The sequence below is a fragment of the Echeneis naucrates genome, chromosome 15, assembly GCF_900963305.1.
Source record: "Echeneis naucrates chromosome 15, fEcheNa1.1, whole genome shotgun sequence".
Taxonomy (NCBI): domain Eukaryota; kingdom Metazoa; phylum Chordata; class Actinopteri; order Carangiformes; family Echeneidae; genus Echeneis; species Echeneis naucrates.
Window position 1 is genome coordinate 5,875,367 of NC_042525.1, and position 25,759 is coordinate 5,901,125.

At 41.3% G+C, this 25,759-nt stretch overlaps 2 protein-coding genes across 3 annotated transcripts in view; both read right to left on the reverse strand.

Moving 5' to 3' along the window:
* Positions 1–895, reverse strand: part of itga9 (integrin, alpha 9) — a 39,178-nt gene extending 38,283 nt beyond the window's left edge. The window contains exons 1-2 of the mRNA XM_029521828.1: positions 708–895; positions 315–442 (exon numbers count right to left, since the gene is read on the reverse strand). Coding sequence (XP_029377688.1) covers positions 315–442; positions 708–895 — 316 coding nt within the window. The remainder of the gene's footprint in view (positions 1–314; positions 443–707) is intronic.
* A 1,076-nt stretch (positions 896–1,971) lies between these two features.
* golga4 (golgin A4) lies at positions 1,972–23,929 on the reverse strand. Of its 2 annotated transcripts, none has more exons than XM_029521827.1 (24): positions 23,716–23,929; positions 22,525–22,605; positions 18,328–18,396; positions 17,902–18,228; positions 17,741–17,788; positions 17,573–17,629; positions 17,373–17,471; positions 16,848–16,992; positions 16,536–16,726; positions 15,261–15,344; positions 14,788–14,935; positions 14,533–14,693; positions 14,268–14,366; positions 14,002–14,157; positions 9,932–13,653; positions 9,712–9,833; positions 9,246–9,376; positions 8,262–8,348; positions 6,795–6,815; positions 6,566–6,634; positions 6,133–6,208; positions 4,255–4,352; positions 3,319–3,405; positions 1,972–3,168 (listed from the first exon to the last, which is right to left on the reverse strand). In XM_029521827.1, the coding sequence occupies exons 1-24, from the start codon at positions 23,791–23,793 to the stop codon at positions 3,154–3,156; spliced, it is 6,171 nt and encodes a 2,056-aa protein (XP_029377687.1). In that variant the 5' UTR covers positions 23,794–23,929; the 3' UTR covers positions 1,972–3,153. The 2 variants fall into 2 exon arrangements, with proteins under 2 accessions (XP_029377687.1, XP_029377686.1); XM_029521826.1 differs by having other exon boundaries at positions 14,002–14,154; positions 14,515–14,693.
* Between the last annotated feature and the right edge of the window lie 1,830 nt (positions 23,930–25,759).

The window sequence follows — 25,759 nt, forward strand, 5'->3', positions numbered from 1 at the left end:
GTCCTCTGGTCTTTTACCTTCATCCAGATCGCAGGTTTAGAACAAAGAGAACAACTGTCGCACTGTTAAGGGCAGCATGAGGCTGCATTATTCTGATAAAACAAAACAGATGCTTGGGGGAGTTTTGTGCAGAGAGTGGACAGGAGAGGCTGCAGGGAGAGCTCAGCAATGTGTGTGTAGTGCAGCACCAGATTGTGAACCTCTCTGTGTTATGAGTGTGAGTGGATGCATGTGTGACTCTGACAGATGTGCAGTTGGTGTGTATGCCCTGAAATGATGCTGCAGGCTCCGGTTGGCTCCGGTTGGTGACTGACCTCTGCCCAGGTCCATCTCTGTGCAGCGGCGCTCCGGGTTGCTGTGAACTCGACACTTGTACACAGCTCCAGGGGAGTGCACAGAGCTACTGTAGATAGAGTTTGCCTTCGGGGCCCCTACTATGACCCTGCAGATACGAAAGGAGGGGTGAGGATGGGACATAATGGGGCCCTTCTATTGAAATCTTTCATCTGAGTCACTGCTGCCTTTGAATACAATAAGAAAAATCTCCTGCCCGCAGGAGTTGGACTAAGTTAAAGTACAAAGCTTCAGTTTTATTGGGCGTGGAGGCAGCCAAAAGCTCAAACATGTGTTTGAAAAGCACAAATCCATTGCATCATTGATAGAAAACAACAACTTAATTTCCAGGAACAGAACAAGATGGGACTCACCAGCGTGTGTTGTCATGATAATGCTCCAGAACAGAGTAGCCAAAAAAACTAGAATTGGGTCCGCGGAACACCAAGGGATGCTCCAAGTCTATGTTGTAAGAATAAGCCACTGAAATGGAAAGACAGACATAAAACACATTTTGTACTCTCGTCTGTTGCCTCTGAAGTGGAGCCATCCCTTTGCGCATCGTGCGTAATAACGCGTTAAAGTGTCAAAAAAAAAGGAAGGATTGTCAGCAGAGTCAGCGTTAAAAAAAAATCAATTAAGAAGTTTTTTTTTAATATATATATATATTATTATTTCCGGACTAGCAGCACATGTAGAGCTGTGGTGGCATGAGGAAAAGCTGGAGGAGGAAAGTTAACAGTCCAGTAATTCTCGGTGCGTCAGCTTCTCTCCATTCTGAGCCAATCTGAGGAAGTCGCTGCTCGCGGGCTGCCTGTCGGGATAAATGCCGTCAGTCCACGTCAAGTCCGCTCCAGTCAGGCACCAACAGGACCGACGGCGAGAGCAGACGAGCCAAAATAAAAGCATCGCGGTCGGACCGAGCCGCTGGCGGCGACGCGTGAAAGGCGCGAGGGAGGGGTTTTAATGTGAAAGGTGAAACCGGAAGGTGTGTTCTCGTTGCGGGACGCTGACGCTGGTTGAGGCGGTCAGGCAGAGAAGAGGATGGTTTTGAGGCGAAGCATCACATTTCAGGAGGGGACTTTGGGGCTCAGCGCACCAAAACTGAGAAACCAGTGCGCACTGCTGCCATCTAACGTTTTCTCAGCCGCAATGAGCAGATTGTTGTTGTTATTAGAAACAAAAGCCCCAGTTTTTGTTGATATCATATATTATTCTGTGAGTTAAAAGCGCCGAAAAGGACGAAGGGTTACTTCAAGTTCACACAGCAGCACGAATCGGTGATGTGAGAACACTTTTTATGGGCAAAGACGTTTTTTCTACAAAGGTGCGAAAATGAAAACCTATCCAAAGCGGCCCCCCTCCTCTCTGGTTTGGTGTCTTGGGACAAACCATCTGAAAATATTATATATCACAGCAAAGGCTTCCTGCTATATCCATTTCCGACCTTCAACACTTAATTGGCCACTAATTAATCTGAAAACTTTTCAGATTCCCGATAATAGAAATTATTTAAAAGCAAAAGGCAAATATTCAAGAAAGTTTGACTCTCCTAGACTTGTTTTATCTAAAAAAAAAAAAAAAAAGTCTTGTCTCTTTGAAAGATAGATGTAGGTGAACTATTTTAAACTTGTTTATTCTCTTTGACATATTTCAATACACAGTAAGTCTTTTAGACTGCTGTAAATTAGTGTTTAAAAGCATCAAGAGAAACAGAAAACCTACAGTACGGATAATCAAATTTGTCAAATAGTTTGCTGTGATTCTCATTAAATGAGCAGTATTGCAACTCACACAAGTCAGACCTTTATAGGAAAATAAAATGCATGTTTTGTTATGGTGAAAAAAAAAAAACCCAAAACAAAACCCCAAAACAAAAGGTCAAAGAAAGGTCAGCTGCTGTTAAGATTAAAATTTGCATTTGCTGTGATGTCTGAATTCCAGGGTCTGTTTGAATGGGACGTTATCATGCGTTACACTCCAGCAGATAAGCTGGGTAAAAACTGGACATGGGATAAATTGGCTTTAACATCTGTAAGATAGTAAGAGGAGTGACAAAAGATATTCTGCAAATAAGATTTAATTTGTTAGTCTGAATAAGTATAGCAAGTGATATAGTGTCCTATGGTACAGTCAATGATCATCGTACAATTTACAGTTTTGTGTTTTGGGGTTTCTATGCCGGTGCCAAAATATAAAGCTTAGAAAAGCTGAGTTAAACAAACAAGGTCCAGAGGCCAGTATCTTAACATGGCGCATGTGTACAGTTAAAGGGTTGTTTACAGTTTTACAGAGGAAGTGATTCAGACAACAGCACAACACAGAAACCTAAAGATCAACTGACCGTCAGCATCAATACATGATAATATCATTTATTGCACAAACCATATCTGTATGAACGCGTTCTAAAATATAAAGAAAACCCTTTATCTTCTTCTAAAACATATAAATTAATTAACTCAGTTTCAAAGTAAAATTTGATTTATGGAAGATTTGTGTTTCTGGATTATTCTCTTGAAAATTCCCTCATACCTTTACTTTATATTCACACATACAGCACCACACACACACACACACACACACACACACACACACACACACACACACACACACACACACACACACACACACACACACACACACACACACACACACACACACACACACAAACAGACAAAAAAAATGTATGCCCCAGTGTGCCTTCACACACACGCACACGCACACACAATGACAAAATACAGAGGGAGAAGGGCTTGATGTGATCCATGGCAGCCTTCCCTTCAGCAGCAGCAGATTTTCATCCCAAAGTATCTGAGTAACTCATCGTAACCACGGCTGTGCAGGGACAGAAGAGACATTCATTCAATTAGTTGTGCACTTGTCAGAAGAACTGCGGTCATATGTCTTTATTTACTGCGCGGGGTCTGAGGTGAGTTCAGTGACAAAGCTCATCAAAGTTTCCTCAGCAGGTAAAGGGATGCTTACAATTGTTTTCGAATCCTCTTTGTCCAAAACCTTTTGCGCTTGTTCTGGAGGAAACTTGAGCATGGAGGTAATCACTTTGGCCATCGTCTGCAGGAGTGATGAATGAATAAATAATAGAAGAGCAACAAGCAATCTGGTTGACTTTCTAAAAATTTCTTGGAGAATGTCAAACATTTTTTCATATCCATTTACCATTTCAACATACTTTTCTCTTTTGACTCAGTTCTGTCACATTACATTTTTTCTGAGACTATTTAAAGCACTAAAATCAGGAACAAAAGAGAGAGAGAGAGAGAAAAAAAAACCATTATCTGTATAATCAACTCCAGGCCTATCTGCCAGAGTGTATGTATTTCCCCATAAACACAGAGGATAATCAGAAACAGGGCTGCTGTGTAGGAAACCTAACCGCTCGACTCACACTAAACAAGGCCAGCATGTCTTTAAATGGCAAATGTGCGTCATGCAAGATACATGTGCTAGCAGGCAGCCTGGGGGACATCCTCCACACTGGGGAGGTCTGCCATGTTGTCTTAAAGCCTAACTGTTTCTGAGGAGCTTGGAAAATCCCGCTGACTTTAGGACCATGTCTTCAGTGTCGTTAATTAGGGAAAGCACTGTTAATTTTCCAAATCAGACTGGACACAACATGACTTTTACAAGACTTCCTAAGTGGTCTCATTCTTACAATAAATAAATAAATAAATAAATAAATAAATAAATAAAAAGATGGGAAGGAATGAATTTCCAGCACCATTTTCAACATTTCAATTTCAGTTTCATTTACTCACAGCTTTATATATTTATGAAACAGACTTCATCAGGAATCATAAACTTTGTCCATAAAGCACTGAACTAAAGAGATCCAATGTCTGACATTCAGTAATATAAAAAAATACAAGCTAAAACCACCAAAGAAAAAAAGAAAAAGCTTACTTTTGTTTCCCGTCCCATCATGTATTCAAACAACACCTTCTTCAGGTACTCCATCTCAGTGGCTTCTGCAAGAGCATCACTGCTGTTAAATGCAGGATCTGTACAAAACAAGCAGAAACAATAAGCGGCACTGTAAAGCGTAGCTGAGTGGGACTGCAATAATCAGCTTCTACATTCGAATAAGATTTTATGATGAATAACATTTTATGTAAAGTAGCTGCTTTAAATGGCCAATACATCAGGGATACTGTGTGTGAAATATAATTCTGACCGGGAGGTCAAAAGTTTTAAAATGTTTGTTAAAACTTTTGAAAGCGTAAAAAATAAAAATAAATAAAAATCTTTCAACAAAATGAAAAAAAAAAAAAAAGAGGAAGAAATAAAGTAGGAATGCCAGATAGTTTAGCAATGCCTGTCACGGTCAAATACGCCGGAGGTGCCAACCCAGAGTATCATGTTTGTGTTAGCAACCGAACAGCAGGGCCATATGCAGAGGCATGGAGTTCAAACTCCAGCTACAAGCACAGGAAAGAATGGTGAGGCTCAGCATGAGCACTTTAATACCACAAGTGTCGAAGAACTACAACTTTTATTTTCCGCCTGGAGCTGTAACACCATTATTCCTAAAAACTATGAATGGGAAAATCCGCGCTACAACTTGGGCAGGACTGGTAACATTTATGGTGCTACAACTGAAGGATCCCCAGCAGGTCTTCACTGTGGACCAACACCCACTCGCTCTCTGCTGATCTGGAATAATCATTCAGACGACACCAAATGTGCCTGCATGCGGAAAGATATGTCACACAATTGGAGGAGAGGTAAAGGTGATAGAAGAGCAAACAGCTCTTTGATCTCTGCCATGAATCAATGCGTCACCAATGACTCCCCCAGCCTTTGTCCTCCTGACCTCACGCTGCCCCGGCTGAGTCTATCATACCGCCAATCATGGCGCTTCCAGACCTGAGACCACTTATCAACAGCCTTCTGATCAGCCTTTTACCTGAAACCCCGAGCTCTGGGCGGGTTAAGTAAGCTCAACAGAATGAGTGCAAGACACTTTCGCTGATACAGGAGTCCAAAGGAAATGCAGGGCGAAGGAGGCTTTAGGTTGGATATGGTATGTGATTGTGGATATAGAGGATTTCAGAGGTCTGTGTGCTGCAGGGCCTTGTGTGGGAAACATTAAGACTGCGATCTGCAAAAGCCATTAAATCCAAGGATGGCTTCTTTACCCCCCCCCACCCCCACGCCACTCCACCCCTTTCTGACAGCAGATCCTCTTTATTACCAGGAGGGTAGAATTCACTCAGTCTCTCCAAAGGCATTTTCTCTCATGTGCACATACAAACACACCATCTTTGGTTTTTGATATACTTATGGTATAGTTCATTGAGAGGCCTCCTCTAACTTTAACCACAACGCTTCCATGTCTAACCCTAACTCCAACCAAACCCTAATTATGACCACAGCTCTAATCCTTACCAGTAAGCCTAAAAATCACACTTAGTTGGCCAAAACGTCCTCAAAGGCATAGTTAAAAATCAGACCACACACTCCACCACACGTCATCACCCTCTACTCAGGATTTTCATCTTTGTCCCAACTTCAGTCCATAAAGTGATTATGTTTGGACAATAACTATAAAATTCTAATGATAGCATGATAAATTTAACTAGAATTAGATGTTACATGTTGAAAATCACCACAGGAAAAAAATAAAAATAAAAAATATGTATGTATTGTAGTTTTTGTTACACCTTCTGTAGTTCTGAGTTCAAGCATTATGTGTAGCATCTTTGTGGTGTTGGCCTCAAAGAAAACTGGCTGGAAAAAAAAAAAAAAGCAGAACTAATTGGTCCATGGTGTTAATGTTACCTTTGAATGTGCTCCCAAGATGAGTTACAACTGTATTTCGGTGGAAGCATTTAATCTTGTCCTCAAGCGAGTGAATCTAGCATGGAGAAACACACCAGGCATGCACAGATTAACAATTTAAACATAACAAATAAAGGGAAAAAACTCACTGACCCCCAGTGGGTTAATTCTCTGTATTAGCATAATTGTTGCTGGGGACATAATCATTTTGTTGATCGTCCTTCAAGCGTAGATTGTGAGAGTGACGATGTGTGTGAGAAAGACTGTGGGAGGCGTCACTCTGATTTGTTTATAGGGTTAAACCAAATGCAAACAGATGTGCTGTGTAATTAAGCTGATGCGGCAGGAGAGCAGTGGCTGCTCTTGCTGGGGGCCATGGGATCCTGGGAATAGACTGCCTAGGATTTGCTGTTCACTTGTCCCCGGCACTCACCCGTTCCACGAACTCCTGCTCCTTCAGCCGGGCCTCGCTCAGCAAAGTGGTCTTCTCAGCGAGCTGGGTCTGAGGTACGAAACGAGAACATAAATGAGAACTGGAAGGTGGAGCCAGAAAAGCTAAAGACGGTATCATCTATACCAGCTGATATTCTTTTTAATATGCAGCTGTTGTACAGTTGTAACGAGCCTGGATGATACAATAGTAAACAAACCAGCAAACATACCTGTAGGTCTTCCATGCTCATCTGTACCAGAATTAAAAAAAAAAGAAAAAAAGGGGAAGACGGTATGTTAGAATTCAATGAATGTGTATCAACAGTGAATAAATTAACATTACATTCAGGCAGTTATGGAATATTACAACTAAACTTCATTTTACGTTTAAATAACAAGTATACTGACATTCAATGTTTTTCTTTTTGTCAACAATTACCATGAAACGACAAAAATCAGCCTTAAAGTACGGCCTCTGCTTCTCTGTTAAACAAATAGTTGCCACCAACTTTAACCCAGTTTGAATAATGCTTTTCTGAAGTCTACAGTGCTCAGCTGTTAGCTCTGTATCTGTGCCTGTTCGGGGGTGAGAAGTATCAACAAGGCGCTGACAGACTGACCATCACAAAGTTGGTTTTTAGTCTGTTTATGGGAAATGACGCTTCAAAACCAGCTCCACAGGACGACTGGATAGCATTTGAACATGTGAAAAGAGTGCGGTGTCGACGCTGAGACATACTGACATACTGTCTAAATGAAGAATGGTTTGTGAGGCCCGTGGCAAGGGAAGGCCTCCCTGAGCGTAAACCCCATAGAATCGACCCATAAAGTTATTACCTCAGCAGGGAAAAATGCAGCAGGGAGAGCAGCATAACTCTTTGTATTTGTGTGCATCTGGACATGCATGTAGAAGGTAGAGGAATCAGTGCAGGGGTCCCATAGCACCTCAACACCTGGTAACATCTCCCAGGAGTACATTTGTTCTATATGGGCCTTTTCCAGGACACACATCTTGAATGCAAGTATTGGTGTAGCATAAATCTTAGACCTAGATTCACTTCGTAAGATGATAATTGAGAACAGGGATTGAGGCTGGCTGCTGCCTCACAATCTCTGTTTTCCAAGCAGAACATTCCTGAGTGAATCAAACGACTTTCACAGCATCCGGTGAGATTTGGAGAGAAGCCACACGACTGGAGCGAGACACTGATCGAGCAAAGTATGTAATCAAATTGTCCCCCAGCTCTAAGAACTAAATCCTTCAATTACGAAACAAGACAAAAGGAAGGATAACTGAGAACTGTTAAGTCTGTTAACCTGTATGTGAACTTTCAAATAATAAGGTAACTGAAGGGGCCTTGTGGCATAGACACAAGAATGCATCTGGATTATTTCGTCATTGAAAACTAGTAATGCATCCATCAGACTCCAGCCTGTCCCAGAAGGGAACTTAAGAAAAGGCCATTTAATACATTCATTGTTACTTAATGCAGCCACTGTGACATAACTTATGACTTCAGCTGAATCACTGTGTAAAATCTAAACCTCTGGTCTCATGTATAATGGGCTATAAGAGCTGCAGTTATGAATTTATACACCTGCATAAACAGCAAAATGTCCCCAAGCGGAACACCAATCGGATGTGTGATGACCTGGAGAACGTGAGCAGTAGATCAGTAGATCAGACAAGTTTGTACCTCAGATGTGCTGTGGCTTCTCGCTTTCAACTCCTCCAGTTCCTTCTGAACCTGCCACACTCTGTCTCCCATCTCCTCCTCTCGACTCTGGGAAAAAAAAAAAAAAAAGAATAACAATGATTGAGTCACATCCTATGTTTCATCCCAGCATCACAGCTCAGCTATGTTGGTCAGATCAGAGCCTTCTTTTAAACCTCCCACTATTAATTATGTTTGGAGACTATTTAGGAACTGAATTTATGCCACAAGCACTGACCGTTTCTAAACAACTATTTGATTTGGTTCCAAATGAATATCATGATACAGGCGTTCACTGTTGACTGAGTCACTTCTTTCTAAACCAGCGATTCTCCCAGGGGAGGAGAGATACTGTACCATGGTACATGAGGAAAGATCGAAAGATGGCAGGAGATATATAGATATATATCTATATATCTCTTTCGATCTTTCCTCATGTACCATGGTACATATATATATATATATATATATATATATATATATATATATATATCTTCACCTTCTGTCAACTATACCGTCTGATTATTGGAACTAATTCTCAAGTAAGCAGAAAAGTTGAAGTAACAGTAAACAAATAAAACAGCTGAAATAGAAGAAATGGCCATGGTCATTAGCCACTCAAAGTGGTTGTCAATAAATGTCAGGTAAACGATTGAAACATCCGCCTCACCAAGAAAATGCATTGGAACACCAAGGTGTCCACTTTTGTATTATTGATTGATTATGTTTAATCATTTTAAATGATAACATCTGGATCATTACCGATGGCGTGTAAGAGGGTGCTTGAGCTCATCTGACGGGTCTCTGAGGAATCTCTGACAAAGCATGCTGGGAAGTGGAGCTTTAGACTAAAACTAACTGAGCTGCCAACTTAGGCAGTGATGGTTTCCAAATGGTGGGTGGAGTGGAGACTTTACACAGTGAACCTTTTTGTTAAGCTTTTTTTTTTTTTTTTTTTTACAATACCTGGATGACTTGTTCATATTTTTGAACAGTTTTGTGCAAATCATCCTCCTTCTGGGCGATCACCTTCTTCAGCTGGCTGGACTCGTCACGGTGACTACTGATGAGCTCGGCTTCAACACTCTGGGCCTTTTCTGTGTCGAGGAGAGTGAAAGAAGCCAGAGGCAACGGATAAAACCAAGTTCATACTTCAACCTGCTCACTCACATCCCGCCTGGAATGTAATGCGATTTAACCAACAGAGGAAACGAAGAAACATGGCAGTTCCCATGCACTGTTTCCAAGAGCAATGATCCCTCAATTTGGTTCCACCCAATATTATTTTAAAATGTTTCCGCAAAGTTATTCTGCAGATTTTTTATTATTTAATTGCTTTTTTTTTTTTAACAACCGAGCAAATCACAATTAAGTTAATTTTCTATTCAAGCAATAATACCCATGACTAGGAAATGACCTCGCTCAGTCTCACCAATGGCTTCTTTTACTGCCGTATCAAACTCCTTCTCTTTCAAGGCCATTTGCGTGTTGAACTCTCTCAGTAACTGCTTGATGGCAGAATTGTGCTTCATTTCCACATCTTCCAACTCCAATCTGTTACAAAAGAAAGCAAAGGGAACATTTGACGTTCAGCAAAAATCACTGGCTTTCACTTCAATGTGAATTACAACTAACCAATATCATGGACTCACTTTAGCTTTTTCTCATTCTCCTCTAACAGCTCTTTCTTCATGTATGCCAGGTCCTGTTCGTGCTCCTTTCTCATAAGCCGGAAATCTTTCTGTAGCCGAGTAAAGTCCTTATGGATTTTCTCCTTCTCGTTCGTCACCTGGCTCAGTCTGTTCTTGAGAGAATCGCCGTCTTCCTGCGCTGGTGAGTGGTTTTCCATCTTTTCCATCATGCTCCCAGTTTGCTGCACGCTGCTACATTCCACCTTCGTTTCAGCCTGAAGTTTTGATTGATTTTGGGCAGATTGTTGTTGATCAAGTTGGACTTCCTTCTCGTGTACTTCTTCTTTCAGCCGATTTATTTCTGTAAGAAGGTTTCCATTCTGCTCCGTTGCCTCCTTCAGCTTCTCCTCGATTTCATGCAGAGCTGATTTTGTTTCTTTGAGTTCCCCTTGATGCGCTGCATCTTTCTCAACCAAGGACAGCTTCTCCTCATACAAGAGCTTCTGTTCTTCCAGAGACTTTTCTTTCTCATGCTTCTCATTACTCAGAATCTGCTCAAGCTGTTTTTCCTGCTCCTCTTTGAGCTTTACCAGGGCTTCCTCCAGTGTTTTTGTTCTCTCCTCTAATATTTCTGTATGTTGTCTGCCAGATGCTTCGTTGTTCTTCAGTTCCTCCATGGCAGTCTGAAGAGCTTTTATCATCTGCTCCTTTTCCTCAAGCTGTGAAGTTAGTTGTTTTTTAATCTGACCAATTTTCTGCTCAGCTTTCTTCTTCAGCTCTGATACTTTCCGTGCGCTCTCTGCAGATAACCTCTCCTCGGTTTCCTTCAGACTCTCCTCCTTGCTCTTGGTGATTTCACCTTTCATCCTCTCAAATTCCTCCCTTTGACTTTCAAGTTCACGTTTGCACTTTTGGTTGTCTTCCTGGAGCGCATTTAGCTTTCCTAACATCTCCTGCTCCAAGCTCCCGTTCTGACTGCACTGCATCTGGGCCTGCTGCAGCTGCTCTACCAACTCTTTTCTCTCACTCTCCCTGATGCTGTGCTGCTGTTTGAGATCGGCTGTAAGTTGCTCGCACTCTTTTGTCTTTAAGGCAAACTGCTCCTGGAGCTCAGTGAGTTGGCTGACACAGCTCTGAAGCTCAGAGGTAAGTCCGCTGACTTTCTGCTCCTTCTCACTTAAAACCTGGTCCATCTCAGACTTGCTGATGGACTGATTGTCAACAGTGGCTGTCAACCTTTGCAGAGCTTCATCCTTGTCAGAGATTTGGCATTGCAGTTCTTCCAGCCTGCTCTGCAGAGATGTGGCAGTGCTGTCACTCTGGCTGAACTTTGTCTCATACTCAGACAGACTGTTCCTAAGCACATCTGTCTGCTCTAATGCAGATGCTGTCTCCTGCCCTAATCTTTCAATGGTCTCCATCATTTGTTGTCTCTCCTCTTTATACTGTTGCTCCAGCTGATTTATGGCTTCCTGCTTCTCTTTCATGCTACTCTCAAGCTGACTTTTCAAGTCACTGATATGCATCTCATTCGTTTTCACGCTATCTGATATGATTCTGTTTGCTTCACTCAGCTCCTCGATTTTCTGAACTTTTTCACTGATAGACTGAGAATGAGTCTCCTTCTCGTGTGTTAAGGCTTTGATATGCTCTGTGTGAGCATTTACCTGAGCAGTCATCTGTTCTAATGAAATGCATAGATTCTTGTTTTCTTCAGTCTGCTGCTGGAGACTCTCCTCTAAAGTGCAAATTCTATCCACCTTCATGAAGATAATATTTCTAAGATGTCCTACCCTTTTCTGACTACACAGCAGTCTATCTTTCAACTCTGTCAACCTACATTCGACTCTCTGATAGAGTTCATTAGATCCACACTCCACTTTAGACTGAACGTCCCTACAGTAATGCTCCATTTGGCTGCTGATCATGATTAATTGCTGCTGGAAATCTGCTTCCTTGGCTTGTAGCTGAATGGCAGTTTCCTCAAATTTACTCTGTAAATCCTCACTTTCCTTACATCTGGAACCCTCCAGTGTCTTAAGCTGCCGCTCCGTTTCCTCCAACTTATCAGACAAGGTCTTTAACTTCTCTTTGCTCTCCTCCTGTGTTGTGTTGAGTTTGTCTTGGAGGGTGTTTCGCTCATTCATAGCTTGGTTAAGGTTCCTCTCCACTGCTTCCATTTGATCTTTCAGCAACGCTTCACCCTGAGACAAACTCTCCAGCTTGACCGCTGCTTCATTAAGCTCCTCTTGCAGCTTCTGCACAGTGGTTTCTCGAATTGCCAGGTCCTCCTTTAAATTCTTTATTTCACTCATTACCTGTTCATTCTCCTCTCTGCTTCTGCCAAGTTGCTGTGATAGTTCCTCCAGTTCCTGTACTTTCTCCTGTAGTATGAGTGAATGCCTCTCATTTAATTCCTCTTCTTGTTGTCCAAATTTCTCCTGCCAACGACGCTCCAACTCCTCAGTGTCATGCTTATGGGTTTCATGAAGCTTCTCCAATTCTTCCTTGTGGTTGGTCTGCAGCTCTGACATCGCACTGCTGAGACCTTGGGAGCTGGTTTGGGCCATTTCAAGTATCTTCTGCTGTACTTGTTGCTCTTTCTGCTGAAGCTCTGTCTCTTTCTTTGCAAGTTCCTTCTTCATGGCCTCTTCATTTTGCTGAAGCTTTTTCTTGTAACTCTCGTGCATATCTTTGGCTTTCTGCTTGACCTTTTCCATTTTCGTTTCCTGTGATTTCAGCTTAGTTTCAAACTCAGTTACAGTGCTTTGCATCTTCTTCTCATGGGCAGCTTTTTCGTCTTCAAGCTGCTTCTTGAGGCATTTCTGTCCTTCCTGCTTGGTGTTCAATTCAGCAGTAAATGACTTCTCCTGCTCAGAGAGCTCGCGTTTGAGCTGTTGTAACTGCTGCTCTAGACCTTGAAGCAACTTCTCTTTTTGTAGACAGTCACTTTTTGCAGCTTCAAACTGACACTCCAAATCTGTCTTAGATTGACCAAGCTCCTCTGAGATCTTGCTTAACTGTGCATTAGACTCCTTTAGGCTCCCACTTTCCACCTGGAACTGTGACAAACTCTGCTTCAACTCCTCCACTTCCTTAATCTTCATATGTAGTTCTTGTGTAGTGCCATCTGATTCCTCTTGTAGTGTTTTTTCTCTAGAAGTATGCTCATTAATTTCCTTTTCCTTTTCCCTTAGGACAATCTTCATTGCGTTAAGCTCCTCCTTCAGAGTCTTCTCTATACTTCCAACTGTCTGCTTGTGCTCCTGTTTGATGTTTGCGAGCTCTTTGTTGTGTTTTACCACCTGATCCTGATATCTCTTTTCTTGATCTTTCTGAGCATCTTCAGCTGCGACCAACTTCTCCTGCAGAAGCTGTTTGCTTGTTAAAGCCTCAGAGAGTTCAGAGGAAAGCATGTCTACCTCTGCCTGCTTTGCATCCAGTTTCTCTATTGTTTTCTGGTTCATGTCTTCAGCATGTGCTTGGAACTGTAGCTCTTGGTCCTTCAAAAGAGTCTCCAAATCAACTCTGTGTTTTTCCTTGAGCTCTTCAAAAGCAGTGTTATGTTGCTGAGTAAGGGTGCTCCTGTGCTTTTCCAGCTGCTCCTGGTGCTTTTCCTCTAATACAGAGATTTGCTCTTTATGTTTATCCCTCAGCTCATTCAACTGACTGGAAATTTCGAGAGACTGACTTGATCCTTCTTGTGAGATCTTCTCCAGGGAGCTCTCCAGCTCCAGTATTCTCTGCAATCACATACATTTATTATCATTTATATCAGCTTAATTTTTTTTTTACCATGACACTCAATAAATCCACTTCCACTCTGTGGCCATGATTGTGCATACACTGTCATGCAGTGCTTTAGAAACTGAAGTGAAACAATCAGGTAATTGCCATCTGTTTGCGTGCAACCTTGCTCAGATAAGTGGTATACATAATAGAGGAACAATATAATCAGATAATGTGCTATTTTTGTGAACATAGCTTTGAACCACACAGCTTGCTGTCAGTTCTGGCTAATGAGTTTATTCGTATCCAAATAACTGCACTGAAAGGAATGAAATGCAATTGTAAGCAGAAAAAAAGCTCACCGTCCTTGCAGCTTCCAGCTCAAGCTGTATCTCTTTAACCTTGTTATCAGCTTCTGTCCTCAGAGCTGTCTTCTGTAACTCTGCGTCCTCCAGAGCCAGAGAGGCCTGTTGTTCACGCTCCTTAGCCAATCGGGCAAACTTCTCTTCACACTCCTCCTAAGCAATAAAAGCATTTCAAATCAACGCTTTAAAGAGATTGTTTATCATCTGATTTACTTGTTTATATTGCAAAATTAATATGAATGATGAAAGCAGTTGGCACCTACCACCGCTTTGTTGATTCTGGCACTGATCTCTGCTTCTTTTGCAGCCAGAGCCTCAGTGTGGTGTTTTTCCAAACCAGCCACTGTTTCCTCTGAAGATCTCTGATGAAATTAATAATAAAGAGAAAATTATTTATTTATTTTGTGCTTTCATCAAATGTGGATCACAACCATTCATCATAATTAATTTGCCTCCAATATACTATTGCCTTTTTCTAAATGAAAATACATTTATATTCTGCAGAATGACCTTCATTATAGTGACCACCTCCTGTTTAACTCGGGTCAGTTCCTGCTGCAGACTTTTCCTCTCTTCTTCGTTTGCTCTTTCCACTTCTTTCAGATGCTCCTCCAGCTGAACCTGCAGCTGCTTTTTGGCCTCCTCTGCCCTCTGAGCAACACCCAGTGCTCGCTCAAGTTCTTCAAACGCTTTGGTGCGGAAAAAAGAAAGAAAACATGATTAACAGATTCGGAAAAAAATTGTTTTCCTTACAAACAAAGACAGAAGTTGATTTTACTCAACCTGATTTCTCAGCCTTTTCTTTCTGTTCCTGTAATTCTTCTCTTTGGACAGTAACCTGCTGCAGCCGGGCACGAAGCTGCGCAACCTCCTCTTCTTTCATCTCCAGTGTCTCATGCATCTGACGCTTAGTCTCAGCAATCACCATTCCCTGAAAGCCAGCAACGAGCCGTTAACAGCCATGGAAAAATTAGTAAATGCTCCACGCTGAAAGTGATGTTGACGTGATCAGCATTATCGCTACTTTTTCCATCCTAACGCAATTCCATTGTTTGTAATTGTTGTCGATTTAGAGATCTCATTAGCTGCAGTCCTGTCTGCAGTGCTGGAGTCAAATTTTATAATAATAATAATATGGGGTCTCATGGTCTCATGGTCTTTACTCAGTGGCAACGTAAAAAGAAACATTTGTTTGTGTTATATTTGCAGGACCTTGAATCAAGACAGGACCATCGCTTGAAAACCTCCTCACCCACCTTGTCCTGCTCCAGCTGTTCAATGTGGTTCTTGGCGTCACGGAGCTGAGTGATCAACTTGGTCTTTTCTGTTGTGTGCAGTTCCTTTAAACGGAAAACATTTAGATGAAATTGAAGATGAGAATGTCACACGTTTCTATCTGACAAAAATCCCACTTTACACTGAGCCATGTCAGAGTTTTGGATTTGCCTCGGGTTGGATAAGGTCAAATTGAAATGTTTTCTGCACCACCCAGGATGCCTCACCCACAAACCAAACAAGCAGTGTACACACAAGCCCTGCTAAACCAAAGAGTTGACCCAAATTACAGCCCAGTTTAACAGCAGTGGCATGTAGTTGCCATGTCTCTGTGCCACCACAGTTGAACCAGTGGTTACTAAACAGGAAATGTTGGGTTGACTATTTGTCTGTTTGATCTCTGTCTGCCACAATGCATGGGTGTCTATGTAGCCTTTTGATCAACAGCTGATGCTCAAAACTTCATATAAATAGTCTGAAAAATTGCAAAATGTATTGTGACTGCACAAAAAAGCCAAAAGGTGATATGATGTTCTTTCAGGCTAGCAGTAATGGATGAACTGAGCTGAAGGTAAGAATTGCAGACACATGGTTTGTTTTATGGGATATCTGTCTGAAGCAGGGGATGAGCGCGGCCCAGCCCAGCAATTCCACGACGCCTTCATGCTGCTTAAGGGGGCTGAATGGCTGTTAACCTCTACTTTTCCTGACACAGGAAAGACTCCACTCCCAAATAGAGAGCAGATTCAACATAAAAATGGTGGAATTAAATGAAAGTAAAATCAATCAGCCAGCCGCCACAGACAAACCATCTGTTATCACAGCGACTTTGAAACAACAGACATTTGTTATCGGACACTGCAGAACACCAGAGCAGCTAGGAGCAAGCTAAACAAGCCAATCATACCACTGAAGCACAGTGTTTTGAAATCATTGAAGAGAAAAAAAAAAAAAAAAAAAAAAAGTCACACTGACATGACATGAACCTTCATCCTGGAGAGTCTCCAGAGTATTTGGACACGGTTAGGATATGTAAAGCCACAGCAAACCACTGTGTCACAGAGATAATGGAGCCACATTATCAGGGGACTATACAGACATTTTGCAGCACTACATGGATTAAACTGAAGACACAGCATCTCAGCCCAGGTCAACATGAAACCTCTTTGATATTAGAATTTATCACTGCATCAGTTTCTAGGGAGAAGCTGAAAACTGGTTTGGAACATCTTGCCCCTTTCTGCCTTTGAAGTTACCTTCATCTTCTCCAACTCCTGCAGTCTCTCCTGCAGCTGCTCCTGCAAAGTTTCATTCTCACTGGCTAGTTGGGTGCTCCGCTCCTTGTGTGTGCGCATCGCTTCTTTGCATTTCTGCAGAAGGTTTTCCTGTCTCTTCACTCGCTTCTGTAGAGCCTCCATCAGTTTGGTTGGATCACTGTTGCCCTCTCCTGCCCAGAAAATAAATTACACTGGTGAAAAAGTCTCATTTGTTCCCTAGACATGAGATTTCATAGATAATTAATTTTTGTAGGTGGCTTCTTTCTAAATATATAAAACAGGTATTCTTACCCTCAGTGACTTCAGGCTCTACTGCTTCCTGTTTAGAAGGACTTTGTGTGGCAGAGTTTTCAGCACCATCAGATTGAGGGGCCTCATCTTGAGGTGGCAGAGCCCCATCAGTGACCCCCTTAACTCGTTTCTTCAACAGAGCAACCTGCCAGGAAAATTAAAAAACCAGTTTGTCAACTAAATATTTGCCTAATTAAATGTACAACATGTTCTTGATTGTATCCTTTCGCAAATTTAAGTGTAGAGTCAAGTTTTATGATTTTAAGCTATATTAACGTGTAGAAGATTAAATCATGTTGAAAAAAAGTAATTTTTCTGATTGGATTCCAAATGTTATCATATCATTGTATTATTTAAATGACTTAGAAGTTTCATTGCTTTAGAGGAACTGCTGTGTTTTGCTCTTCTTCTGTCGCCATATTGCTTTCTTATTTGATAGAGCTAAAATTTGTGACAAGCACTTCGTTTTAAAGTCAAACTTATCTGACTTATGAACCCTAACCAGCTATCAGCCATCACTTGAACCTGTGTTTGAAGGACAGTGATCATCTGGTCTTTCTCCTCCAGTGCAGCATCAAATTCATCCTGTAGATGTTTCTTGGCCTGCTGGTCCATTTGAAGCTCCTGGAGACCAATCAATGCATTCACTTAGACATGAAATTTTAATCACACTGAAAGGCAGACACTAACAGAGCGACAACAACATTCACAGCATAGAGCTGTACCTCCCGTAGCTCCCCAATCCTTCTGAGCGCTTTGTCTTGACTCTGACTGAGGATGGCCTGAGGAGAAGGAGAGAAGAATTAAACGGGTGATCAATTCAGTGCACATTGTGGAAATTACTGATGAACTTGAATATGAATATAATCTAATACATATTGTCGTTAAATTACCTGTGTTTTTTCTTTATCTCGTTGAACTGTTCGGTACGCAGTAACCAGCTGTGTGAACAAAGTGGAAGAATGTCACAAGAAAGGAGAAAATGAAAAGATATCAAGGCTATTATTGTTCCATGCAAATATTGAAATCTCGTTGTGCAATCTGTGTGTCTCACCTCTGAGTACTTCCCTCTGTATTTCCCAAGACTCCTCTCCACTCGAAGTAATCGGTGTAGCAGCTGTTCTTTTGAAAGGGACTCTGCAGTTCCTGGTGGCTCCTCAGCTTCACTCTCAATATCTGAGGGAGGATCATATGTAGGACCGCCCAGGGAATCATTTTCTCCCAAAGGTGTCAGGGACTCGCGTGACGAGCTTCGGACCAGGTTCTCTTTGGAGGGAGAGCGGAACAAGTTTTCTGCACGACTGGCACCACCGCGAATCAACGACTCCATTGAAGGAACTTTTAATTGCAGTTTCTGGGCAAATGACTGCGGCTCTTCTCTCTGTTTGGACGTTTGAGATGCAAAGATTGACTAATCAAAGAATGAGAATGAGCATTTTAACAATCATGTAAGAAAACAACTGGATAATAGAAAACATACATGAGGAGAAGCACTTCCATCGCCATTGATGCTACCTCTGGGAGAGCTTCCTGTTCCTTTAGAGGAGCCCTGCAGGTACAAAGACATTATGAGAGAGCCGAAAGCTGCGCCTGTTCTCTTGTCCCGGGCCAGTTAGTCATCCACACCCAGCATGGCTCTCCCTGATTACTCTGGAGGGAGCAATATTAGTATTGCTGGGAGCAATGCAGGGGCAGTGGGTACCCTCATGCAACTTGGAAAAAACAGAGGGGTTATATACATAAAAAGAAGGCATCTCTACTTTACAATAAACAAAAAAGGGTTAAACTAGACTCTACAGAACAGCCACAAGGACAGATAAGACAGACAGTTTAAGTCAAATCGGTGTTGGTGTTTGGCAGCTGCATTACAAGAGCATAAGGACAAAACTAAAGTGAGAGAATACTTAGCAGCCTAGTCGGTTTAGTTAACTTGTTAGAAGCAGGATCAGAGTAAGAATTTTTTTTCTCCTCTATTTTCCAGCTCCAAGCTACTCCTTCCTCTGGATTCAACAGGAGCATTCAACATGTATTTCCTGTTTCTTGTGGATATTTTCTTTATGGATCCAAAGTCACTGTTGGCTCTGGGTCTTAACAATGGCTCTCAGTTCAGGCCTCAGCCTTAAGTACAGCTTACAATGATGTATTGTAGATGTACCTCGTACATTGGAGACTGTGCAAGTCTGTGAGGTCCTTCTAATACACTGGCCGCAAGTATTAAAATACAGAAGAATACATATCAATGAGCGGAGCCTTTATTAAAACTATTCATTTAAACTTGATGCCAAGGCAGCATGTACGTTTTCAACACTTGAAATACAATTTTTTGAAAAATAGGTTTTGTTTTGCACTTTTACAATCACAAGACCATGCACTTCTGTAGATCTCAATTTTTTTCCCCTCACTTAAAAAATTCTGTTTCTCTTGCGACTTTACCCAGAATAGCTGCTTTTGACTGTTGCAGGTTGGACTAGGACTCATGAGGATCCAGTTCAGGAAGGCTTCCAGTAACCTAGAAATTGATTGCCTCTATTTTTGTGCTACATTTGTAGACACTACCAGTCCACATTTTCACAGGGACAAGTAATACACCAAAGCCAGAGAATCAAAAAATCCTGGGACTTATAATGGTAGCTAATATAATTACCTTGATAAAGTGCCAGCCATGTTGAATTCAGCATGAATGAGATTTGGGTCAAATGAAAATCAAAACATGGCTGGCAAGACAAGTCTGTACCTCCAAAATAAAAACACAAAGCTTATGTAAAGATCATGTTGATGACATTTTGATAAGATGTAGCTTGAACATGGCAAAAAACAACAAACAAAAGCAAAACTAACGAATTTCATATCTTTCTTCTTTACAATCTGCAGCTGCAGCACATTCAACAGCTTCCAACTATGAAGCAAAAATTCACTGATCACTACGGTTCATTACAGACAAATACCAGCAAAGGTTGTATAAACTGAGGACCTCTATTATACAGTACAGTTAGCTTTTGCAATAATATTTAGCCTAGATGATAAAGAGCAGCAGATCAAGACTCAAAACATGGACCCGCTTTACTAACATGTCCTTACTAGCATTCATAAACAAATCATTGGACCCAGTAGAATATGCCAAACTGTGTTTCTATATGAAATACTCACATCAATAGACAACTATAATAAGAAATACATTACAGGAACTGTAGACAACCAGCTATGTTTTCTTTAGTTATTTTTGAATCAAACATTTTATATTGCACGATGCATTAAATTTAAAGACATGAGCAGACACACAAAATTTCAGTAAAATTAATGTATGCATGAGTAAATTTTTGATATGCAGTTTGAGTTTTCTTTACTTAAACAGTACCCAATGCTAACTTTCTAGGAAAATATGCTGTTTGTTTCAGTCACAAATTATGAATTTTAATTGATTCTAATGTTTCCAGTCTTCTTGTGGCCTCCACATAAAATCCCACATCATCCAGTTTATAAGCTCTATAAGGGTATCTACAAAGGTTCACTGGGCTGTTTGTTTACTTGGAAGAGTTACAAAAAGTTTAACATTTCAACAGCTTAAAAAGCCTGTTCGTAACTTGCAAAATGAAAATATTCACTCTCCAAATAAACAGACTTCTGGGAGAAGGGACAAAGGCCATCAGGCAACATAACAAGGTGTTGAGGGTCTATAAGGCAAGCAACTAAGGATACCAAAAGACAAGGAGGCAATACTCTATTCCGTGAAAGATTATAACAATTGAAAGGAAGGGCAATAAACCAACATATGGCAGAAAGCACACAAGCTCCTATCCCACAGTGTGAACCCCATGAGATGCAGGGTTAGCCTAATTATGAGATGCCTTCTTGTTGCTAAATCCAAAGGAAACAGGAGACGGAGCGCAGGGATCAAGCTGTCCCTACTTGGGCCACAGTCCTCTACCGATTCCCCAAAGGCACGGAGATAGGAGGAAGGAACACGGCAAGAGGAGGAGGAAGGAGGCGGATGAAAAGGAGGAAGAGGAGGAGGATGAAAAGGAGGAGGAGACAGTACGCGAGGACAAACTCACCACACTGGCTACCTGGGCCGTTTTGGGTCGTTTTGAATGGTCCAGAGCAAAGATAGTATACTCAGAGAGAAAAGCGGGCTCTGCTATCATCCCAGCCAGCATCTGACCCCGTCAGTGCAGTAACGGGACGAAAGGTGGGGAAAGGAGAGGAACACAGAGAGCAATGAGAAAAACAACACCATGAGAGTGAAATAGCGCTGAAGGGGGTGTCTAGCCAGACTGTCCAGAGCAGGCTGGACAAGAAAGTCTGAGATGGATAGAGATAAAAGACTGAGAGTAGAGAGGGGGGAGGGAGAGGGAGAGAGACTACATGAAATTGGAAGAAAAATAAGAAAAGTGGGAAGGTGAAACACTCAATCAACAATGTTGTGAATAACAATTTGACATCTCTGTGTGTTGTCTTCAGTTACGTTTTCAAAAACTGGCTAAATCTCCTTTTAATTATCATTAAACACTTTCAGAGTGTGCCAAAGTGTTAAAGGTTTGTGAGGTGAGAAAAAGGTGTTGCAATGATAAGAAGCTTCTAAGTCGAGGGCACATGAGCCCAAGTTGCAACTACACATCTTTGCTTCCAAAGGAGACAGCAGAAAGGAGTAAGTAACCTGAGCAAATGGAGGCATTGTCAATATTACAGTACTGCTGTGTAGAAAACTTGTCATGAATAATTAATTATTCCAATTTTATTTCTCTTTTAGAAGAACATCATAAAAGACTGTAAAAGTCCATGTTTAAACTCTGAAATAGATGCATTGACCATACATTGCATCATCCATGTTTATTATGGGCAGTACCTCAGAGTCGGCCTTCCTCTGTTTAATGAACCACAGACGTTTTATACAGACTTGCCCGCATCCACTGGAGAAAAATATTGCAACAACTGACCCGTGACAGAAAAACTGAGGAGGATAAATAAATTATTCATACAGATGCTGAAATATGGTGTGCACGCCACCATTACAATGTCCTTCTCAGAGAGCAAATTCAGCCCAACTAATTGTGCTTTAAAATGACGACACATTGATGCTGCATTTGAGTTGCAAAGCTTGATTAAAAAAAGGCCAAATTCAACTTCTAAATGCCCCAAATTCTATTTGACATCATTGTATCATGTGACAACACATGCAGTGGAATCAAAGGAAATGGAAGACACCATACCTGTTTATCATGAGATCACAGTGCAGATTGATCTACATCAATTTATTACTTCAGTTATTCCAGTTCTTGTGTTTCAATGAAATTATACCCTGTGGTGAAAGATTTTTCACCTGAAATGATGGATCAGTTATGATTCATTTAATCCATATCTTTTATAATATTAACAAACTGTTGTCAATAAGGGATGGAGAGAAGAGAATGAACAGTGAAAATAGCCTACACTTTCTGAAAACTGAAAACTGAAAGTGATACTTGATGACTGTGACCTTGCACAACAACCAAAAGACACTGGTTTGTAATTGAAAGAACCTGAAGCATAACAAAAGACATGACCGATCTTCAGAGACTGACAACAACGTTACTCTGTATCGAAAATTAAGACGTAAGAAGGGGACATGAAATCCCTGCAGGCTGCAAGAGGGGTAGATGCTGCACACATATCAACATTAACAGGCAGACATTATTCTTACCTCTCTGTCACTGGGAGTGGGTGAGCCATCGTGATGAAACGGGGTTGTCTGGCTGCCACGGCGGTCACCAGAGCCCATCTGTTAAAATGAACAAAACCAGAATGTATTTATACAATATAAATCCTCTCCCCAGATTGCACACAGTAAATAGTCTTCTTTCTTGTTCTAATAAAATTTTGCACAATCAAGTATTTGACCAATTTATAATTGTTCTTCCCTTAGAACAATTCCTCTTGTTACAGCAGCCCACTGTTTGTCTAACTTGACCTTTTACCAGTATGCCTTAACATGTTGATTGCTATTTTATATATATAAAATGTGTGTCTCAAAACAATGAGCGTCATCAACACCAACAAGTTTAAAAAGTTTGGATTTACACAAGGGGAAAGCTACAGAAGAAGCCACTCGAATATCATGAATGAAAAGTAGAGCAGGACTTGCTTTCTGATATAACGTTGGCCACAAATGCCATCTAAAAAGTAGATTTGTCAGACACCATGGATAAAAATGATAAAATAACCGCCCCCCCCCCCTCGAGCATAAACTTGAACTAGTCCATCCACATCATGTGACCAGAAGAGGGGCGACCTAAGTTCGCTGTGTCTGTCTGTAGCCTGGAGAATGCAGAAAGTGGAGCAATGGCGAGTCTGGAATGGGCGAAACTCCAGCAAGGTGTAGTTCAATTGAGGTAAGCATTGTAATGTGATTTGTCTTTCAGGGGTAATATTTTGATTGAAAGAAAAAAAAAATAATCCCCGAAAAGTGATCGGTATGGTATCCAATCAACACTACTGCCTGCTCACTTTCACATGCAGCCAACCCGTGAAAGCACCATGAAACAGACCTGCCCACACTGTCTAAGGTCAGCTACTGTGTTGACTTTAAAGTGTTTCGGGTGGCAGAAATCACGATCGGCCGACTCAACTGGTGATGACTGGTTCGTGTGTCTGACACAACGAGATTTTCCAGTTACAAGTTTTCCTGAACGCACCAGTTTGTCAGCTAACTGATTTAGCGCTGAGCTCACCAGAGAGCAAAAAGTCCGACGAACAAAACAACTTAAGAGAAGTTGGCAGCATGTTAAGTTAAATAAAGAGCTATCGCCGGACTGGTATGAACTTTGACTTCGGCTGTAAACAGAGGTTAGCTTAGCCTGTTAGCTCCAGCAGCAGCAGCAGCACAACAACCAACCTGGGCCTGCTGCGGTGACTGCGCACTCCTCTGCGGCGACTGCTCCTCGTTTATCCTCTGCTTCAGTTTTTTAAACATTTTGTTGCGTCGGCGAAACCAGGAGCCGACGAGCAGACGCGAACGATCCGGCGGAGATGGATTTTGTTTTCGTGGAGCCTGTCATCCAGCTCTCAGAGTCAGACTTCCTTGTTCGCTTCTGATCTCCGGCAGCCGACCCGGCCCACTGCGCATGTGCGGCCAACGTGGAGGCAAACTGAAACGTCAGAGTTAAAGAGACAGACCGGGTTAAATTGGCCACAGCGCCACCTATTGGAGGAGCCGAAGCAGCTCTAAGCGGCCACAAAAAGCTGCTGCTGCAGTTTAACTTGGTTGGGTTACCATAAATAACAGTAATCATTTGGAACTTGGAAATGCCGTGCTTAACATGGTTCACAGGAACATTTTGTTAGAGGTTCAACTTAAAGAATGTCCTTCTTATCTGTCTAATCATCAATGTAATCTTTGTGTCAACCTTCTTTTCTTTTGGAGAACAGAACAATTTGTATTAATTTATTATGCACAGAAAGCTTTAAAAACCATCCAAGTGTGGCAAATGTTTACATAAAATTAATATATAAATATATAATTTATATATAATTAAATAAACATGTGCTACCTTTCTTTTTGCTCTCACTATCAAAGAATATTTTATGAACAAATATAACATAAAAACATATTTTCAGAATAATTAGCATTGATTGGACAGAAGAGGGCACTATGTGAAGATATTTTACTGTGATTTTGCCTCAAGCTGATTCAAAGCCAAACTTGACTTAAAATCTTTCAAACCATATATTTACATTCCTTTCCCTAAAGGTATTCGAGAATACATTAATGCAAAAATCTTGTGGCAAATATGAAATGATGTAGTTTCCCCATGAGCCCTCGTAGGATTCACGATATTAAACCTATAAATTCAAAGTGGCAGGGTGCACACATTTCTTAAGTGTTAATGAAACATATATGAGCATGATCAATGCAGCAGGGAACAAACCATTATGTGTATTCAGTACATATCATCTTTGTAAGTTACAAATGTTCAAGGTATAAGTTTGTTTTCACAGAGAGAACAACGCCAGTGTAACACATACATAACAAAAAGATCATGGTATTCTTGTTTTTGTTTATCTGGTGACACCGTGAACTCTTTTTTATGTCAATATTTTATCGACATATCTAAGAATATAAAGTCTGTATTTTTGTTCTTCTGGTGAGTCATGAAGACCCTGGGTAATGTAATGAAAACTGTACGAGCAAGAGAAATTGATAGAAAGGATCACACTGTGGGTATGACTCACCGTTTAAATGCGTGGTGTTTTCCTTCTTTTGGGATCTGGCCTTGTGCAGAAAAAAAAGTTCTGAGTCATACTTTGCTGTCTGGTAGAGACAAAATATAAGACAAGCCATTTTGGGCCCCAGAGCCACTAAAACAAAGGCGGGAATGAAAATTTGCATTTTTTCACCATCTTGGCTGATGCTTGCAACTCAGCAGGAAATTTGGAGTAGGAGCCTGGAAATGTGTGGAGGAATAGTGGGTGGTTAACGGCAGAGTGATGGAGCTCCCCTATATGATGCTGCTGTTTATACCTCACCCTGAGCCATTCAGCAGAGAGGTTATGTAGTAAACAGGGTTATTGCCTGGGATGGTAGTTTTATTCTAGGCTATTACTAAAAAGAAACATAGATGCAAAAAACAAAATATGTAGTTCCAAAGCACCTCAGGGTAAAATGCTTCATACATTTATTCATTCATGAAGCTCATACACCCCAAATACAGTTATACAGCTGCGATGGCCACACTATAAAACAGTGGACTTAAGCAAGTGGGAGATTTCAGAGTAAGGCTTCAGAAGCCATTCCCCTTTATTCACTGTCTTCATCGAGAGACTGAGTTTGAGCAGTTTTCAGCAGTATCTTCTAGGAAGAGCAACTGGAAATTCATTCCACAAGGAATTCATTTACAAGCTACTCCAGAGCTGTGAATCACATCAAATGATTCTTTTCA

Bases quoted from the DNA above. Each gene is read 5' to 3' on its own strand.
- golga4 (XM_029521826.1), bottom strand. From the start codon at position 23,793: ATGTTTAAAAAACTGAAGCAGAGGATAAACGAGGAGCAGTCGCCGCAG. The intron at 6,635-6,794 runs GTATGTTTGCTG...TTCGTACCTCAG, and splicing joins TGAGCATGGAAGACCTACAG to ACCCAGCTCGCTGAGAAGAC. The intron at 4,353-6,132 runs GTAACATTAACA...TGTTTTGTACAG, and splicing joins TCTTGGGAGCACATTCAAAG to ATCCTGCATTTAACAGCAGT.